A 17573-nucleotide genomic window follows, 5' to 3' on the forward strand; every position below is an offset into this window, starting at 1 on the left:
GAATATTTTGAAAAAAGAAGGGTTATAGCAGACAATGAACTTAAGAAGAGATTATAGGGTTTTTTTGGCGGATTTTAGTCTGCTTGCATTTCTCTGTGAACACTCAAATACAAAGACACTAAAACAAAGGTTTCCAACCAGAGCAAGAGCATTTTGTCCCCAGTTCTTTGGCCGAAAATTCCAGGATCTGGATAATAACGAACTACATAGAGAGGGCTTCTTCTTTACATTGACCAATTAAGGTTGATTTGTGTTTGCTGGTCCGTTCCTGTGAGTGCGATCTGTTAACTGGTTGTTGCTCCACTTCTTCAAAATGGAATATCTACGGTTTTACAACCCTAATATAAGTGAGATAGAATTGCCGGGGAAGAAAGGGGCAGGGGAGGGCATGGTGGAGGTGGAGTTGAAAAAGGGTAAAGTACAGAAGAGGAGCGGGTATGGGGGGGGGGAGGGGTGGGAGGAAGAAGAAGGGATGAGTTTTGTTCTTTTATTTGAAGGGTAGAATAGGCAGTTCATACAGTAATAAGGGTAAAATATTTTATTAAAAAAATCAAACTTGTTGACATCACTAATTAAACAGTTAAAAGGCTTTTTCCATTAATTTTTTTGGTTAAAATTGATATTTTGGTGCTTAGTGGGGTGACATTAATTTAACGGGCTAACGGAGGGGTTGTCATTGATAATTTTCCTTAATTTTTTGGGAGAAAGAATGCTATCTGTGCGGCTGGGCGAGTAGTGCGCTGCCCCTGCCCCTGTGCCCAGACATAGGGCGCGAATGACTGCTATGCCCCCGAGAGAATTTCTGCCTTTCGCGCTCCCAGACACCGCAAGGCGCAAGCACCCAGGTGGCGTTCTCTTTTCTTTTAATTAATTTGAGAATTATGGAAGTTTTGATAGAATAACTCATGCAGAACATCCTTGGAGATCAATGAGCATACAAATAAATCCAGAGTTGTTTTGGCGTACCTAGATCCATGGTTGTGGAAGTTGAAATCTTTACAATATCTGTTGCACACGAACTGTGTTGGTCTGGTCTGCCCTCTTCCACTCAACTTGAAGTTTTCTCAAAGAGATCACTTAATGGGCCAGTGACAACTATTTATAGTGGTGAGGGCAGTGACCAACCCTGCATAAAAACTAGAGTTTCCTTCCCATTAAGGAAACAATACTTTAGGTCCACACATAGTAACTGGACTCATACCATTAAGGCGGCTCCCATCAACACAACTAAACCGATTTTAATAAAATAAAAGTGGGACTATGCCAGCCCACCTTATGGAAATCTTACAATCTCCCACTTGGGCTGCATATGTCACAAGTTTTGATTTTAAAAACTTTTTAAAATGACTCTCCGGTTTAGACAAACTGATTGTTGACCACAAAAGATAGTGTTGAATGGGGTACACCTTAAACCTGATGCATTGGTCCAAATGAAACTACAAACACCCAACAGTGCAGATCGTCACATCTAAAGAGACATGGGACCTAACACGTCAAAGTACTTATGGCCTCACCGACTTGGGTTGTACAGTATGAGTGTGGTATGAAAAATGCATGATACAATGATCAACATGCCAATTTCCAAATTGGTCCAGGCTCGGAAACTGAATGAGCCACATGAGACAAAAACTGGAGGTCTCATTTACTATAAGCGTCGCCCAAACGCAAACACTTCACATAAGGAAACTCGTTGGGACTGGGTTCAAATATCCCAACATACTAGTTCACGTCCTCGAGACCGAATGAGGCTCTTATAGTGAACAAAATATACGTGTATTTACTGAAGGCCTCAAATACCATAGGAGACAAATACACCATATAGCCTCAAATATCTTAAGGAGGCAAAAACAAGTGTACACAATAGAATCTGCATGCATTTACTTAACAACTGGATATGCGTGTATTGACTAGAACCTCGTATACCGAATGAGGTAAATACACCACATATGACCTCAATTAATTCTCTATGAGGCAATTAATCAAGTGTATACACATAAGCAATGACCATAATAAGATACATGTATATTCTGGAGAATAAAATGTCACAAAACAAGAATATGAAATTAGTTGCAACTGTATACACAACCAAAACTCCCACTAATAAAATGCATCAAAAGAACTAACAAGTTCCATATTACTGACACACTCCTGAAAACTTTTGGAGTCAAGTCTTTAGTGAGAGGGTCAACAAACATACTATCTGTAGTAATGTACCCTACTGAGTTTTTGTAACTCACATACATTCTCTTTAACAAGGAAACATAAATATCAAATTCCTTGAGTTAAAAATTCCTAAGTCATAGAGTCTAAACAGTGACATCATATAAGTCACAAAACTCTGCTTGCATAGAGAAAAACATTTGGTGTCTGTAAGACACCCTCTTAACATATAGCACCATATGTCATCACCAACAGATATCCACATATGGTCTTGTAGGTCATGTTAGCAGTTACCTAATGTGCTACTCCAAGATCATTCAAATATCAATTCATATGTATTCTTGAGGTCACATTAAACTACCAACCTTAATTGCACAAAGAGTATTATTCATCTGAGTTCACTGAGTGTTGGTGAATCTGTTTTCTTTCATAAGAGGTCTTCTGAAACAAACCAAACATGCACATGGATCTATTACGGTGAATCTTAATGCCTAAACATAAGAGGCTTCACCAAGATTTTCTTATAAAAAAAATGGTTACTACTGTTTTGTGTCAAGCAAAAGACCAACATCACTATTGGCAAGGAGAATGTCATCAATATAAAAAACAAGGAAAAAGTATTTACTTCCACTGATCTTCAGATAAATGTTGTTAAACTAAGAATACTGAACAATATACAAGAAAACCTATTAAATATTTTATCTCAATTTCACCCAACTTGCATGACATAATTTATAATATATCTACACAAACACACTCACACTATTATAAGAACTGGGTGTAAACAATACAAAATCCATGTAAGTGTTCTTTAAAGCTCATCATGAACAATGAATCTTCTGTTTACAGGTGTAATGAGTTTTCGTTCCTTATCACTCTCAATAAGAATGTTACTTTTCTTGATGGTCATGTCCATAATATATATCATGACTATCAGACATAACTGATTTGACTCATCCCACTTTTCATAAAGACCTTTATGTTCAATGGAGCTGTTAGCCAATGGCTGGGGAGGTTTGTCAATTTTAAAATAGCAAAATTCATACTCACTATAGCCACAGAAAAACATTAAAGAATTCGTTCCATTCCCTAAATTGGAACCATTCAAGATTTTGATGGAAGATAATTGGGAAGTTAAAACTGGTAAGCATGATCACACAAAATTTAGCAAACATAAAATATGCAATAACTGAAGTCATATCTATATCCTAATAATATGACTGCAACTGATTAATTAGGGCTTATTAATCAGATTCATCCCAGTTTTATTTTCAGTAACTGCAGGAAAACATAAACTGAAAAAAGATCCGGCGTCATCGGGGTCACACCTGTGGTGGCAAGACAAGAACCTCCAAAGTAGTGAAGCCCAAAACGTCACCCTCATACCGTCAAGCGAAATCGACCAAATGATGACTCACCTGTGGTGGCAAGAGCATATCATTCGTCATATGATTTTTCTGGCTGCAATCCATCCGAATAGTCAATAATGATCTCACAATCCAAGTAACTAACCCACTGAGTGAAAGCATAATTACTTAAATCATGAACCCCATAGACTTGGATTGCTATTGAATGCCCATTTTATTTTAATAATTTTCATCAAGATTGCTTTTATCATAAAACACACATAGCCAATATATTTACAAAAATATCACATAAATTAACCTTTTCGTGACGTTCAGAATTATCACAGAATGTCAATATCAAGAATAGGCTACATGCAATTCCTCATTACGAAATCGAATGTCACAGACTGTATAACACCAACGAGCAAGTAAAGATGCATCAAATTGGCTAAGGATTAATGAAGAGGCAAGTGTTTTGCATATAAACCAATGTGTAATGCATTCATCACCTATAATAGGATAGAATTCTATCTTCCCATGGTGACACCATAAGAAAACTCCAATATAAGATTTAAAACTTGTTCACTATTGAACTAATCAACCCTGTTTGAATCTCTGTCTTAAATCAAAAGACCAAAAAATCTGTCAAAATCAAAAGACCATACTGGCAACGGGTCCACTGGCCCAAAAAACAAGTCAACAGGCCGGATTATTGAGTCGACCCAACCAAGTCGAATACGATGACAAAAAAACAGTGCATAATAGTAAGACTAACAAGTCAATATATTCACGATTACGACATCGTAGAGGTTCCAAAATAATGACTGTAAGCACAGAAAGTAATCCACAAAAATTTATTGATAAATAATTTTCAAGACAAAAAATTATATATGGAACCAATCAACAGAAGCGATTTCTAGAAATGAAGTCAAACTCAATAATCATAAGGTCAAATCTGGAATTATTTCAATAGAACAAAATTAAAATCGTATGGTTTCTTATTCACTTCCATAAGCAATTTATGGTCATTCCATTTATAAGTTTTTCAAGTAGGTTTCATTAAAACTATGATGGAAGTATTTAATCTGTAACTTTATAAGCCCAAGCTTACTACTTAAATGATCCAAAACTTCAATTATACATGGACATCATCATGTTCATCTTGTATAGAAGTTACAAAAAAAAACTTCAATGCCTTCACATATTTATAAGATAACTTTATGGGATATTAAACGATAGAATATGTAACAACAATATCTCCTCAATAGCAAACTTGTAAATACCAAACGTTAAAGGTTGTGTTTTTCTAAATATCACAAATAACTAAAACCATACATCACTGATTATAATACCTCATGACAATACAAAATGTCACGAGTTCCTTACATATGTGGATTTACTTACCGCTTTGTGACTTACTTAGATGTCACAACCTTAATGGCATTGAATCCACACATAGAATAGTCCAAAATGTGATATTGCAAAACGTACATGTATGTGACATAGCATGAGGGAAAACAAAGCATAAATGATTGACCAATTAAAATGAACAATACGTACCAAAATTTACTTTATGTACCCAAAACAACACCTTAAAAGGCCAAGGGATACTAAATGCAACCAAACAGACCTTTATGTGGGAGTTTAATCTACTGTCTCTCAAATTGAGAGTATACTTTAACACGTTCCTGACACTGTATGGAACATTAAATTGTCTGTCTTTGACTCAAATTTTATACTCTCACCGATTCAAGATGCTTCTTAAAAATCAGGATCAAAACAGTTCAAAATGGCTTTTAAATGGCCTTCAATTAATTAAAAAACACAACCAAAACAGAAGTGCTTCTATGGAACATGAATAGTATCTTGAAGCAAAAATATTTCTACCAATAATTCATAGCCTGAATTGAACCAAAATAGACAAAATTGAGCCAAAATTTTAACAAAGTTCATAATTACATTGTCCCATTGGTCGAATCATATGACCGGCTCGAAATACATAATTCCATCCTCCCACCGGTTCGATCAGTCAATTTGACAATGGCATGAACAGATGATAAGCCTTTAACAAAGAAAACTAATATAGGCTTATATACTTATTACACATTTTTAAATTTAATAGACTTTATAATAATAATAAACCATAAAAAAAAAAAAACGAATGGGCTCATTTTATTTTCATTCAAAAATTCTCTTTAGACATGTAACAAATACAATTGAAATAAATTTTAGTGTTACCATGCATAAAACTTCTCTATCATGCCAATTTGAAACATAATGAGGTACAAATCAAATATTAAATGTGTTTCTATTGGAACACCACAATGTACAAGCATTGCCTCATGGTGACAATAACAAGGAGTCAAGAGATATACATCACATATGTCATATTATTACAATGTATACCATCAATGAATCGTATTGTATTATGGAACACAAGAGCATGAAACAATTAATATACATGCAAGGTGTTCCATCATACCTTTACTAGATCCAACCAGTAAATAATTTTCTACCATAATGGCAATCACAAAATCATATTATGTGAAAATTGGAAACATATAAAAAATTTCTAAGTATTAGAAGTTATATGTTCCCTATTGTGACAGATCAAAACATCACAGAATATAAACAAAAACAGAAAAGTAAATCAAAACCTTTTTTTTACAAAAACAAAGAAAAGCTGTTTTTCTGTTTCTGTTTAACGTATTTTCTGTTTCTATTTGAATTTGTGTTTCTGTTTTTATTTGAATTTCTGTTTTAGTGAACCATAACCGAACCGGGAGAACCAAAACCAATCCAGATAACATAGAACAAAAACCGGCCAAACCCCAACCAAAACCAGCCCGGTCAAACTATCGATCAACGATCAACGAGTTGATCAGTCAACCGGGTCGAGCTGGGTCAAAATCTGGGTCGCCTATCCGGATTACCGGGTCGGGTTGTCGGGTCAAACCAGGTGCACGTTAGTAACCCCCTGCTGGCACACGATAGCAAAACCCATCTACTTTTAACTTTATCTTTTAACTTTTTTTTTTTTTCTTTAAATACTGTTGACCGTTTTACTTTACTTTTTGACTTTTTTTTCTTTTTTTTTAAATCTAAATAATAAAAAAGCTAAGGGAATCAGACGGGAATATTCCGTCTTCTTCCCAAAAACGCAAAAACCAGAACGAAAGCTTTTTGGGTTTTTTTTTTATTTTTAAAACACCCACTGCCGCCGGCCGCAGTGGCCAAACCGGGGACCGACGACACAGGCAGACTCCGACGAAGGACCTCCTCGCTCCGGCGATCGCAACGCCGGTGTCAAAAACTAGAAAAACTCCACCCATCAACGAGTATTTCAGGAAAATTTTAAAATTTTTGGGTTTTTTTTTTTTTTTTTTAAACATTCTGCCGCCCTTAGCGGTGGCCAAAACACAAGGCCGGCGACCAGGGTAGATCCCGGCGAAGGACCGCCGTGCTCCGGCGACGATAACCCCGGCGTCAAAAGGCCGGAAAAACACCATAATTGCCACGCCGAGCAGCAATACGAGAATCTATTTTGGGGTTCCAAAAAAAAAAAACTTCTGCCAACCATATTGGCTGCCAAAACAGAAATCCAAAGGCTAGGGAAAACACCGGCAAACGACTACAGTCCTCCGACGCTCAATATTCTAGCCTCAAACGCCAGAACATAAAACCCATTATCCGATGACCATGGAAAATCCAGATTAAAAACTTCACCTGCGGTTTCCCCATCAAAGAGGCCACGGCTATTGTTTCGGCCCTTTACCAAAAAAAAAAAAAAAAAAAAAAGGCTATTGTTTCGGCCATGGCTCTGTAGAATTTTTTTTTGTTTTTTTTATTTGATCGATTTGATCCATTCACATAGGGGTGTCAACGGGTCGGTTTCGGTTCGGGCTTTTCGGTTTTGGTATGACTTTTATAAAAATCGAAACCAAACCATTAAGAAATATTCGGTTTCGGTGCGGTTTGGTTTCGTGTCGGTTTTGGTTTATGATAACGGGTTGATATTGGTTTGATACCGGTTTTATATAACTAGTAAGGTCCGGTTAGTGCTAATTTTTCTTCTCTTTCTCTTTTAAGTACATAAAATATTTCAAATACAATGCATCTTTGTATCCTATGTCCTATGGCCTATGGATACAATTGGTTGGGTAATCACTAACAAAGGATATGAGATAAAGTGAGAAACTATCACAACACATTTAGGGGGTAATGGGGCATTAGGCATTTAGTGATTTACTCATTTATCGGGTTAGGTCGGTTCGGTTTGAGTTCGGGCTACCGGTACACCGTCGGGCTAGCCCAAACCAAACCGAACCAAACCGTTTGCCTTTATGGATCCACAAACCGAACCAAACCATTAAGAGTTCGGTCCGGTCTGGTTCGGGCCGGTTTCACCGGTTCGGGTTGGGTATTGACACCCCTACATTCACATAATAATAACAAATCAATTGAAATTGCAGCACCATTTATCAACCATGATCAAGTTTTGATACCATTTATTAAATAACTCATGCAGAACATTCATGGAGATCAATGAGCATACAAATAAATCCAGAGTTGTTTTTGCGTATTTGGATCCATGGTTGTGGAAGTTGAATTCTTTACGATCTCTGTTGCACACGAACTGTGTTGGTCTGGTCTGTCCTCTTCCACTCAACTTTAAGTTTTCTCAGATAGGTCACTTAATGGGCCAGTGACAACTATTTATAGTGGTGATGGCAGTGATCAACCCTGCATAAAAACTAGGATTTTCTTCCCATTAAAGAAACAATACTTTAGGTCCCTACATAGTAATTGGACTCATACCATTAAGACAGCTCCCATCAACACAACTAAATCGATTTTAATAAAATAAAAATAAGATTATGCCAACCCGCCTTATGAAAATCTTATAAGTTTCACAATGTCGGCGGATCGTCAGCTCCGCTTTTGCTCAAGACAAAAAGTTATATTCTTTTCTTGACTATCAAGAAAAGAAGTCCAGGTTTTCCAGCTTTATTAGATATCTTTCACTGTGTTGGTGGAAGAGACACTGAACAATCAGTTCTGTTCGCATTTCCTAAGCCGTCACTCCTCCGGAAGGTGAATTCTCCCCATCACCGAATTCCCTGGTATGTTCGTTTATTTTGCTACTTAGTAGTTGTTTTGAAATTTATTCTGGGTCTTGTTAGTTCTTATTAATTTTTATGCTTTTGTTGTCATTGTATCATCACAATAATTTGGTTTTCTTCTTGTAGTAATTCTTTGGTGGTTGATTCTTCTGAATAATTGTGGGTTTCAGCTTGCTTCCCTAGTTTTCTGAATCCCCAAAGCAAGAAACTGAAGTAAGATTTCCTTGAAAGGGTTTCCTAGTAATTAATTTAAATTACCAATTAAAAGTCATCTGGAGGGAAGGTGACCTTGACATCAATAGCTGATATTCAATGAACATTGAATATGGCAGGAGTCCAAAAGACCCTTGGGGAGGGGGGGGGGGGGTGGAAGGGTTCAAAGGGGGCTGCAGTACAGTACTATAGACCTTGTTTCATTTAAAGTTTTTTTGTGACGGTGTTATTCTATCTTCTAGCAGTACTGTTTTTTTCTGAAGACCAAGTCTTGTTTCATTTCAGTGGTTGGAGATGACTGTCACATTTGCATTTACATAAACAAAATTTTCTGTTAAGATCCATCCTTTTATGGGTTGTGAACAGTTTTAATCTTCTCCCTCTCTTTCTCTGTTTTTATGTGGGTTGTTTACCAAACAGCTCCGTTTGTAAGTATTTAGTAAGTGACATGAATTTTGACCTGCTGGAAAACTTTTGGATACTTTGGAGGAGTTAAACTCACTAATTCAAAAGAATGGTGAAAAGGACAAAAGAGGACATTTACATTCTTTTGGATTTATGTTCTGGTTGAACCTTTGTTTGGATATTGCTTGCAATGGACCTGATCATACTATAGGTCCATATTGTGGTTGACCTTCTAAAGGAATATGATCCTTCTCATGCTTGGAGCACATGATTGATTTTGGCTGTGGGAGATCATTGGGGAATTTGAGCTTGATGTCTGGAGTGCTGAAGTTGATTAGTGGATAACAGTTTTACCTTACTGATCCTAAAATGTAAAATAAGAAGAAAATGGTGAGCATAATTCTGGTGTCCAATTTCACTAATTTTCTTGATTGGTGATCCTGCTAATTTTTACTTTTTTTGGGATTTTCCATATTGTTCTTGGTTTAAAACAAAGAGCAGAATAAAAGTAGACTATGTTAAGTATGTGAGGAAAAACCAAAAGGTTTGACAAATAATGACATAAGCCCCCAATAGTGCCCCCCCCTCTTTGAATCTTTTTCCTGTTTTCCATGCGTGTTAATGAATGGCTTGTAATATTCAACACGTTTTTTTTTGTGCTTGTGGGGTGTGTGGTCCAACGGAGGCCTTGGGATGTACCAGTACAGGAGAGTGATTTGATTCAGATTGAAGGGACTAAAAGAGCCAGGGGCAGGCCTAGACTAACCATAGGAGAAGTGGTGAGGAAAGACATGCATAGTGTAGACCTAGTATCATGTATGACGTTGAATAGAGCTGATTGGAGATCAAGAATCCATGTGGTCGACCCCATTTAGTTGGGATAAGGTTATGATTGTTGTTGTTGTGGGGGGTGTGGAAGGAACCTGAGCTTATATAGCATTTTGACTTTTCTAATTGCATTTTATTTGTTCCAGTACTACTCACTTTCTTTGTTGTGTCACACTTTTTTCTTGGTTAATATGTCTAGGTTCTTTGTTTTCGTATGTTCTCTCAAATCCCCCATCTCTTGTTGGTATGGTGAAAATTTAATCTTGGTGAAATACGTTATCGGTGCTTGTCTGGTTAAAATCTTTTGAAAGAGGATTGGAATGGAGCATTTGATTATCATTAAACTATTACTGCTTGGAGTACAGATTCAGTGACATGACATTGGAGACTTCAACAGTGTTGGTTGGAAGTCTGGACATCCAGGCTGAACTCCTCGTTTAATCAGGGTCCAGATCAGTCAATGAGCTAAAAGGTGGTGGTGCCTTTTTTCATTCTTAATCTCCTTTTCCTTGTTTGTACTTGGGGTGGGGACTAGTTCTTTCTTCTTACCATATTAGTAGTATTCCCACATTCTTTTCTTGGTGGCCCTTTGACTTTATGTTTTTGTCCATGCTTCTTGGTTCCCCTGTTCTAGGATTGGCGATCCAAATTGGTTTATCATACTTTCTATGTTTTCAATGATATCATTTCATTAACTTCTTTCTTTAAGAGGAAGGGGCGGGGGGGAGTTGGCTCTTAGAATAAGATATTTATTCTCCAGAAGTTAATCTTTTAACAAAAAGTGTTAAATTTTTGTAGGTTTGGGATTCCTACCGATGGCATACATCCCACCACACAAGAGGCATCTAAAAGATTCAGAGAGGGCATCGCCCACTCCAGATTTGCTTGTTCCTCAATTTGAGAGGAACTTGAATCTGAAGTCAACCAGGTATAATTCAGAGAGGAGGAAAGGTAAAGAGGTAGAGTCAAGGGGAAAGATAATTTATGCACCTCAAGCCATATCTAGATGGTGGGTAGTTGGCTATGCAGATGATCGCATTCCTGCTTTCCTGCTGGAGCCGATTTCCTGTGAATCCTTTGAGCGTAAAACTGGTGAAAAACCACTGGCTTTAGTGAGTGTCCATGCAGCAAAAGGTTTCTATGACACTGCCAATTAACTTTTGCAACTTATTAATATTTGCCCCATTTATTGATGAGTATTCAATTTAATGGTAATCATTGTCTTACTTACCTAGGAGTTGATGAGCCCACAAGGAGCTGTGAAATAAACCCATGGGTTTCTATCACAGAGAAGATACAATACGAACTACAAACATCTGTGCAAAACATGATGAATGGAATGGATTTGCATGAGTCTGAAGAAGTAAAGCCTTCCTTTGTTGCTAGATTTGGAAAAATTCACTTCCACCAGTAAGATCATCCTTGTATCTTTTCATCACATGTTTCCCAACTAATATGTTGACTTATGTCATTGCAGATGTTACATATCTACGTATTCATTATGTTACCTGGAAACTTCAAGTGAAGTGTTGTACCTGTGACTGAGACTTCATATAAGCTGATTAAAATGCAAGATGTGGAATTTTTGCCTCACCCAAGATGTGTTCTACTATTCTTTGCTGTCTCTGAGTATCACAGCATAAACGATGTTATGGTTGACTGATAACTTATCATTTCTAGTACATGCATTCCTCAAATTAGTGAATCATGGCATACCTTATTTTCTTTCATATGTTAAGATGAATGGGTAATAACATTCCATCAAACTTTCCGTGAAAATTTACAGATCAGATAGACTGAAAATCATTTTGAGATGCTGATTTCTGTTGAAGGAAGTCTCTAAGATAGGCTTCGTTTGACTATAAGCCAGTGCTTTTTTCTGCATATGAGGATACAGCACTTAAAAGACCAATGTATTATGTCTATAGTACTCAGACTCAAAACACTGCCGAATTGGAAGGCTTAGGGTTTTAATTTATTGTGAAACTTAATATAATTATAATATTCAAACTAGAGAGTTTTCAAATATTTTCATAATAAGGAATTACTTTCTGGCTCACTCTGCTCCTGTTTAAACTTTGAAATGGCATTGTAATGTTGATTTTAAAAGAGATTCTTTATTTTTTTTTTTATTATTTGCATGTCTGCCCTGGGATTTAATATGCTATGGCAGTGTAGCTTTTAAAATTTTAACTTAGCACTATTTAAATTGGTTTTTAATGAATAGATTTGTATTATCTCTCTCCATCCAATTAATAGCAATATTTAAATGTTTCAGGAGGCCATCTAGTCAACTGGACACAATCAGCCAAACATCAGCTCTTGAAACTGCTATGAGTCAAGTGAAAAGATCATTCTACACAAATATTCCTTGCTCATATGCTGAGTACATTTTACATGGTGTCATACCAAAGATTGGAGTTGATTTTGATGAAGAGAAAGAGTATTACCATGTGAAGGTATTCTTTTCGCTGCTTATAGCCTCATGGTTTTCTCTTATTATTTCAGTTGGGTGTGCATTTCTCAAACTTTCCTTCTTTCATGTAGGTCTTTGACAAATGCCGACCTCATGCAACCTTGTCATGCAAATGCAGTGCAGTGAAAATGGAGGAAAAACTAGAACTCCGCAAGGCAAGTTCTTTGCAACCTTCTATTGGGCTGTATGCCATGAAATGCCTTTATTTAATTAAATACACTGGTATGAAAGGGTAAAGAAAGAGTGAAAGGAAAACAAGAAATAGCATTTAAACAACATTAGTAATGTACTATTAATAATACATGTGTCAGAAGCTGGATGCTTTTTCCTATCTTCTTGTTGGACATCCATGCTGGTCTTTGTCTTCTGCAGTTTGACATTTCCTGTTCAAATAGATTTAGACCTGGCTCCTAAGTAGGAGCATGTAAATTGCAGCTTTGGAAATTTAGGTGGTGTTGGATGCTGTTTTTTTAACACTCATTTAGCGCATCTTATTAAATGCAAGAAGCAGTTATCTCTACAGTGTCTAGTCACCCCTTTTTGAATAACTCTAAGGTGCTTAGCTTGTGCTAGTTTCTTTAGTCTTAGTTTGCCACAGAGTCTCTCTACATTTGACATCAATGTATCTGCTAAGTATTGGGTTTTTTTCTTTCTTCTGCAATGCATTTCCTCTATATATTTAGGTTTGGTTTGTTTCAGTGGATAATATTCTATAAAATTAGCTTGTGGTTATGGATTTTATTTTGTATAGCTTTGTGGTCTATCCTTTTCCCTTTTTTTTTTTTTCGGAAAAATTGTATGGGACAAAAAAACTGTATGGGACAAAGTACCATATAACATCCATTCCAATTTATTGTATTAAATTACAGTACAATAATTTCTGATTTTTTATTTTTATACTATTTTTTTTCCTTTTAAGTTAATTCTTGTAAAATATTTCCACTGGAACACAAAGAGCCTAGTGTAAAGTAACAGGCATCCAAACACTGCCTGGAAAGTAGAAATTTCTAGGCAATGTATTATTTTAGTGAGGCTGTAATTGGTGGTTTCTGTGACCCTACATTTTTTTATTGTGCAAACTTAAAATGGTCAAAACAATTTGGATGATCCAAAGAAATATTTCTACTATTCCATTAATAAATTTCAGAGGTTTTGCTCATGTCATTCTTTTTGTTGAATAAATTGTTTCAAAGTAATGTCTTATTTTCAACATGTTGTCTCATGTGGAATTTCAAGAAGAACAAAAAAGGGCTTGAAGGAGTCAACCTGTTTTAGCAGATGAAGTTGATATCTGTCTTGTTATATCCTGTAGATTGAATTAAATCCAGTGCGCCAACTGCTAGTGGATATGTCATGCCCCGAGAAGGATATAGACCTAAGGTTGATGCTATTCACTAAAAAGATACTGAAGGAACTGCCTGTAAGTAGTATTATTTTTTTCTTCAGTCAACTTTTGTTATATCCTTTAATCTTCTGTCATTGAAATCCCAACTAGATGTTGCTGCTAGAGTTCATCATGTGAAATATGAAGGTGGATGGTGGATAGAGTGGAATTGGTGAAACAGGATTTGTGTGGCCAACCCCACATAGTGGGGTTAAGGCTTTTTGGATTGTGCTGTATCATTGGGAGATAACATGATATCTTCATCAAGGTTTTCATTAATTTTAAAATTTATGAAGTATTTATATCTATTAATTTATATCTATACATATTTTCGTTTTTCATTTAGACAATAAAACCTGAAAGAAATTGGGTGCTTTGCTGGAAAGATTAAATATGGAGAACAGGGAAATTGTTTATCATGCTAACTATGTATTGTCTATTTCAGCACGATGAGATGGATGGCATAAAAAAATTAATTGCTTCTGCAATTATAGATCAAGATGTGAAAGGAGGATTGAGATGGCCACTAGGGAAAGATACTTTTGGGGACAGATACATTGTTGTTGGTGTTTGGCACACCAAAGCTAAAACTTTTAGGAATTCATCAATGAGGATCAAGTTAAGAGATGCTGATCGGTTTAATATCATGGCTTCAACTGGGGAAGTTTCAAAGGAAGTTAGTCTGGGGATGACAGGAATAAGTACGTTATTACGGGTAAGTCCAGTTTTTCATCACAAAATTGCCTGGTGCTCTTTAACTTATTAATGAATTACAAAATCTCTGGTTGGATGATCCTAATTATCTCATATATCCCACTATTTTGGTCGGTTGGAAGATAAAGTGAGCAGATAAATTCTTAGAATGATGTCTAATTTGTTGGATGGTCTACAATCCTCACAGTTTATTTTGTTTTTATTAGCTTATTATTTTTCACATAGAGATCTTACGAGGAGGATGATTTAATGGAGAGTCAGGAAAATATCTTGCATGTATGCAGTATGTTTGGTAGTTAGCAAGGGAAACCTTGTCTTTACGGATTCATGTATTATGGATGTGACATGTATTTAGATCATTCAATCAAGTTATGAAGCTTTCTTATGTTTTTCCTACACTTGGTGGGATGACTTTGTTTTTCCTCTCCTGATAAAGAACTTGGTGGAATGTCTCTTACCACTCTGCCTCAAATCTGGATCAATATTTTCTGTACTAGACCATTCAAATGGCAAACACCGGGTAGGGGAGGGGCATTCAATGAACTAGCCACGATCTGTTATCATCTCATAGACTTTCTTGCTACTCCATGAACCTAGAACATTCATTGTCAAAACACCGGAGGGTGAGGAGAGTGAACTAGTCATCTCTTTGTTTGGGCTACCATCCTAAAGTTGAAATGATTAGACAATTCTCACTGCTTTATCCAAGAAATCAAGAACAAAAAGGAGCAGTCTAGGTTGGAGGATTGATCAGCTAAATATTGTTTAACCTTTTGAGTTAATTAGAAGCTTATGTGTCTTCCCTCAAGGAATATGTCCTCTTTTGGCTTTACTTTTCAGATTGGTGTACCTACACTAAATCTGTTTTCAGTAAAGGATATATAGCCTCCCAACTATGTTCCATTTTCTTAGTATGCTTGGTTGGTGGCATATTATTTCTTTCCAGGCGTTTTTTTGGTGATAACAGTGTGCTTATTCCATTTTGATCATTCTATTAAGGTTCTGTGGTTTCATGACACACTGAATGCGTGAAAATTTCAGGATCGACTGGTGGAAATAGGCCCAATCAATAAGTTGCTTGAAGACAGTTTGAAATTGATATGGGAGCACTTCTTAAGATATGAGGGCAATTCTTTGTCTTGAATCTCTCATTTTGTTAACACTACGTACTACTACTCTTTCTTTGTAAATACTTCTGCTGATGAAAATCGTGTGAGGGTCCCTTGTGAAATATGTCTTTCTTTTAATTTTCTTTCTAAATACTACTTGCTGAACTATGTGTGTAAGGCAGGCTGTAAGCACTGCCTCAACCAATATTTGTGGTGACAAAATTATTAATATTGTCATTAGTTTTCTTCTGTTTTTTTTTTTTTTTTTTTTTTTTTCTTTCCTCGAGGTCAACTTTCCATGCGAACTCTCAGATTAATCTGATGCGTGCACATGAGATCCCTTCTTAGTTATCTTGACAAGGTTTGAATATGATAAAGAGAAAATAGGAGATGAAATGGTTAGAGAGAATAGGCCGGGTGGAATAGAGATAAGAGATATGTCGACATCCTCTACTTCTGCCTGCACGTACTTCCATGTGTGTCCTACACACAATGAGGCGTGTAAAGACCGTCTTACCCCCGCTTGGGCAGGGAAAAGACGGTCTTTGCGTGCCCCGCTGTATATAGGGTGCACACGGAAATACGGGCAGGTGGAAGTAGAGGATCTGGACTCGTATGATAAGTGGGTTTACTGACAATGCATAATTTGTAATTCGGAGGTCGACAATCTTCTTTTTCAAAGAGGAATTTTAGGAAATTCCATGCCTATTATCTTCTCATTACAGTAGTTTAAATAAGTAATTACAACAATCGATAACCCATAGCTGCTACTCCATATATGACTGGATCGATAACTATTACCATACTACGATAAAACTACATGATAACTACTACCACTACTATGTAAGCAGGGAATCTGCACGTACGTGAACATATGTGAATGACTTACAGTCGTTCAGATAGAACAATCTGTGAGAATATTGAGCATTTCTATGGTTACATATTACTATTCTCATTTTCTTAGACAACTTTCCACGATAATGTATAACTTCCCTATACACATGCCACCTGTAGCCATTCATATATGCATACGTAAGGGGTTTGCATGGCTCATCTAGAAGCTTTGCTTGTAGGATTAGGCTCGTGTGTTATTTGTTTTAGGGAAAAAAAATAATCTCCACTATTATCCTCTCACATAATGAGCCGTGGGGCCTATTTTACACTTACTCTTCAGACAAAATATGGGTTTCCCACTTTATTGTCATGAGAAACCTCTGCCATTTATTCTATAGAAAGTTTTGCAGTCTATTTTACACAAGTTTTTTTGTCTACTTTGCAAGGAAAATTAAATTAATTAAAAAAAAAAAAATAGAAACTTTAGCAATCATGGTTGAATAGCTGTTTTCAAATTTACCAACTATATATGGTAATTAAACTTTCAATTAATTCTTAGCCTAATCGTATGATTCCATTCAAATTGGATTGCATTAAAGTTTAATTGTAAGATTTAGCAAATTTTATAATAAGCTATCTAACTATTGTCAGTAAAAATTATCTCATTTGATTCATTTTTATTTTTATTTTTTGTATTTCATTTCCATTCCCTTCACTTTAGTGCAACCAGGTCCAGCCAAAATAAAATTCTTAACCGACACTCATAGTTGTCAAGATGAGATATTAGGTAAGATGGATATAGCCTTTAGGGGGAATGTTCTCTGTGCCGCAGCGCAGGTTGCACCCAGTCACATGGACCTGCCACTTAGGGGGGTAGGGTGGTCATTGCGCCCACCCCCATGTGCCTGGGCACAGCCTACGTTGCGGCACAGAGAACATCGCCCTTTATATGTGAATATTTAATGGTATTTTCATTCTCTG

At 36.3% G+C, this 17573-nt stretch overlaps 1 protein-coding gene across 1 annotated transcript; it reads left to right on the forward strand.

Annotated features, from left to right (window-relative positions):
• The first annotated feature begins 8525 nt into the window (after positions 1 to 8525).
• Positions 8526 to 15792, forward strand: LOC122655500. Its single transcript, XM_043849686.1, has 8 exons — positions 8526 to 8600; positions 10874 to 11209; positions 11311 to 11485; positions 12354 to 12534; positions 12623 to 12706; positions 13864 to 13971; positions 14381 to 14650; positions 15691 to 15792. The coding sequence occupies exons 2-8, from the start codon at positions 10891 to 10893 to the stop codon at positions 15790 to 15792; spliced, it is 1239 nt and encodes a 412-aa protein (XP_043705621.1). The 5' UTR covers positions 8526 to 8600; positions 10874 to 10890.
• Positions 15793 to 17573: the final 1781 nt, after the last annotated feature.

This window comes from Telopea speciosissima, chromosome 3 (assembly GCF_018873765.1).
Source record: "Telopea speciosissima isolate NSW1024214 ecotype Mountain lineage chromosome 3, Tspe_v1, whole genome shotgun sequence".
In the NCBI taxonomy this organism is placed as follows: domain Eukaryota; kingdom Viridiplantae; phylum Streptophyta; class Magnoliopsida; order Proteales; family Proteaceae; genus Telopea; species Telopea speciosissima.

What these genes read in the sequence shown, in the direction of transcription:
- LOC122655500 (XM_043849686.1), top strand. Translation starts at nt 10,891, where the DNA reads ATGGCATACATCCCACCACACAAGAGGCATCTAAAAGATTCAGAGAGG. An exon ending in AAGAGTATTACCATGTGAAG is followed by an intron (nt 12,535 to 12,622) that starts GTATTCTTTTCG and finishes TCTTTCATGTAG; the next exon opens with GTCTTTGACAAATGCCGACC. An exon ending in GAATAAGTACGTTATTACGG is followed by an intron (nt 14,651 to 15,690) that starts GTAAGTCCAGTT and finishes TGAAAATTTCAG; the next exon opens with GATCGACTGGTGGAAATAGG.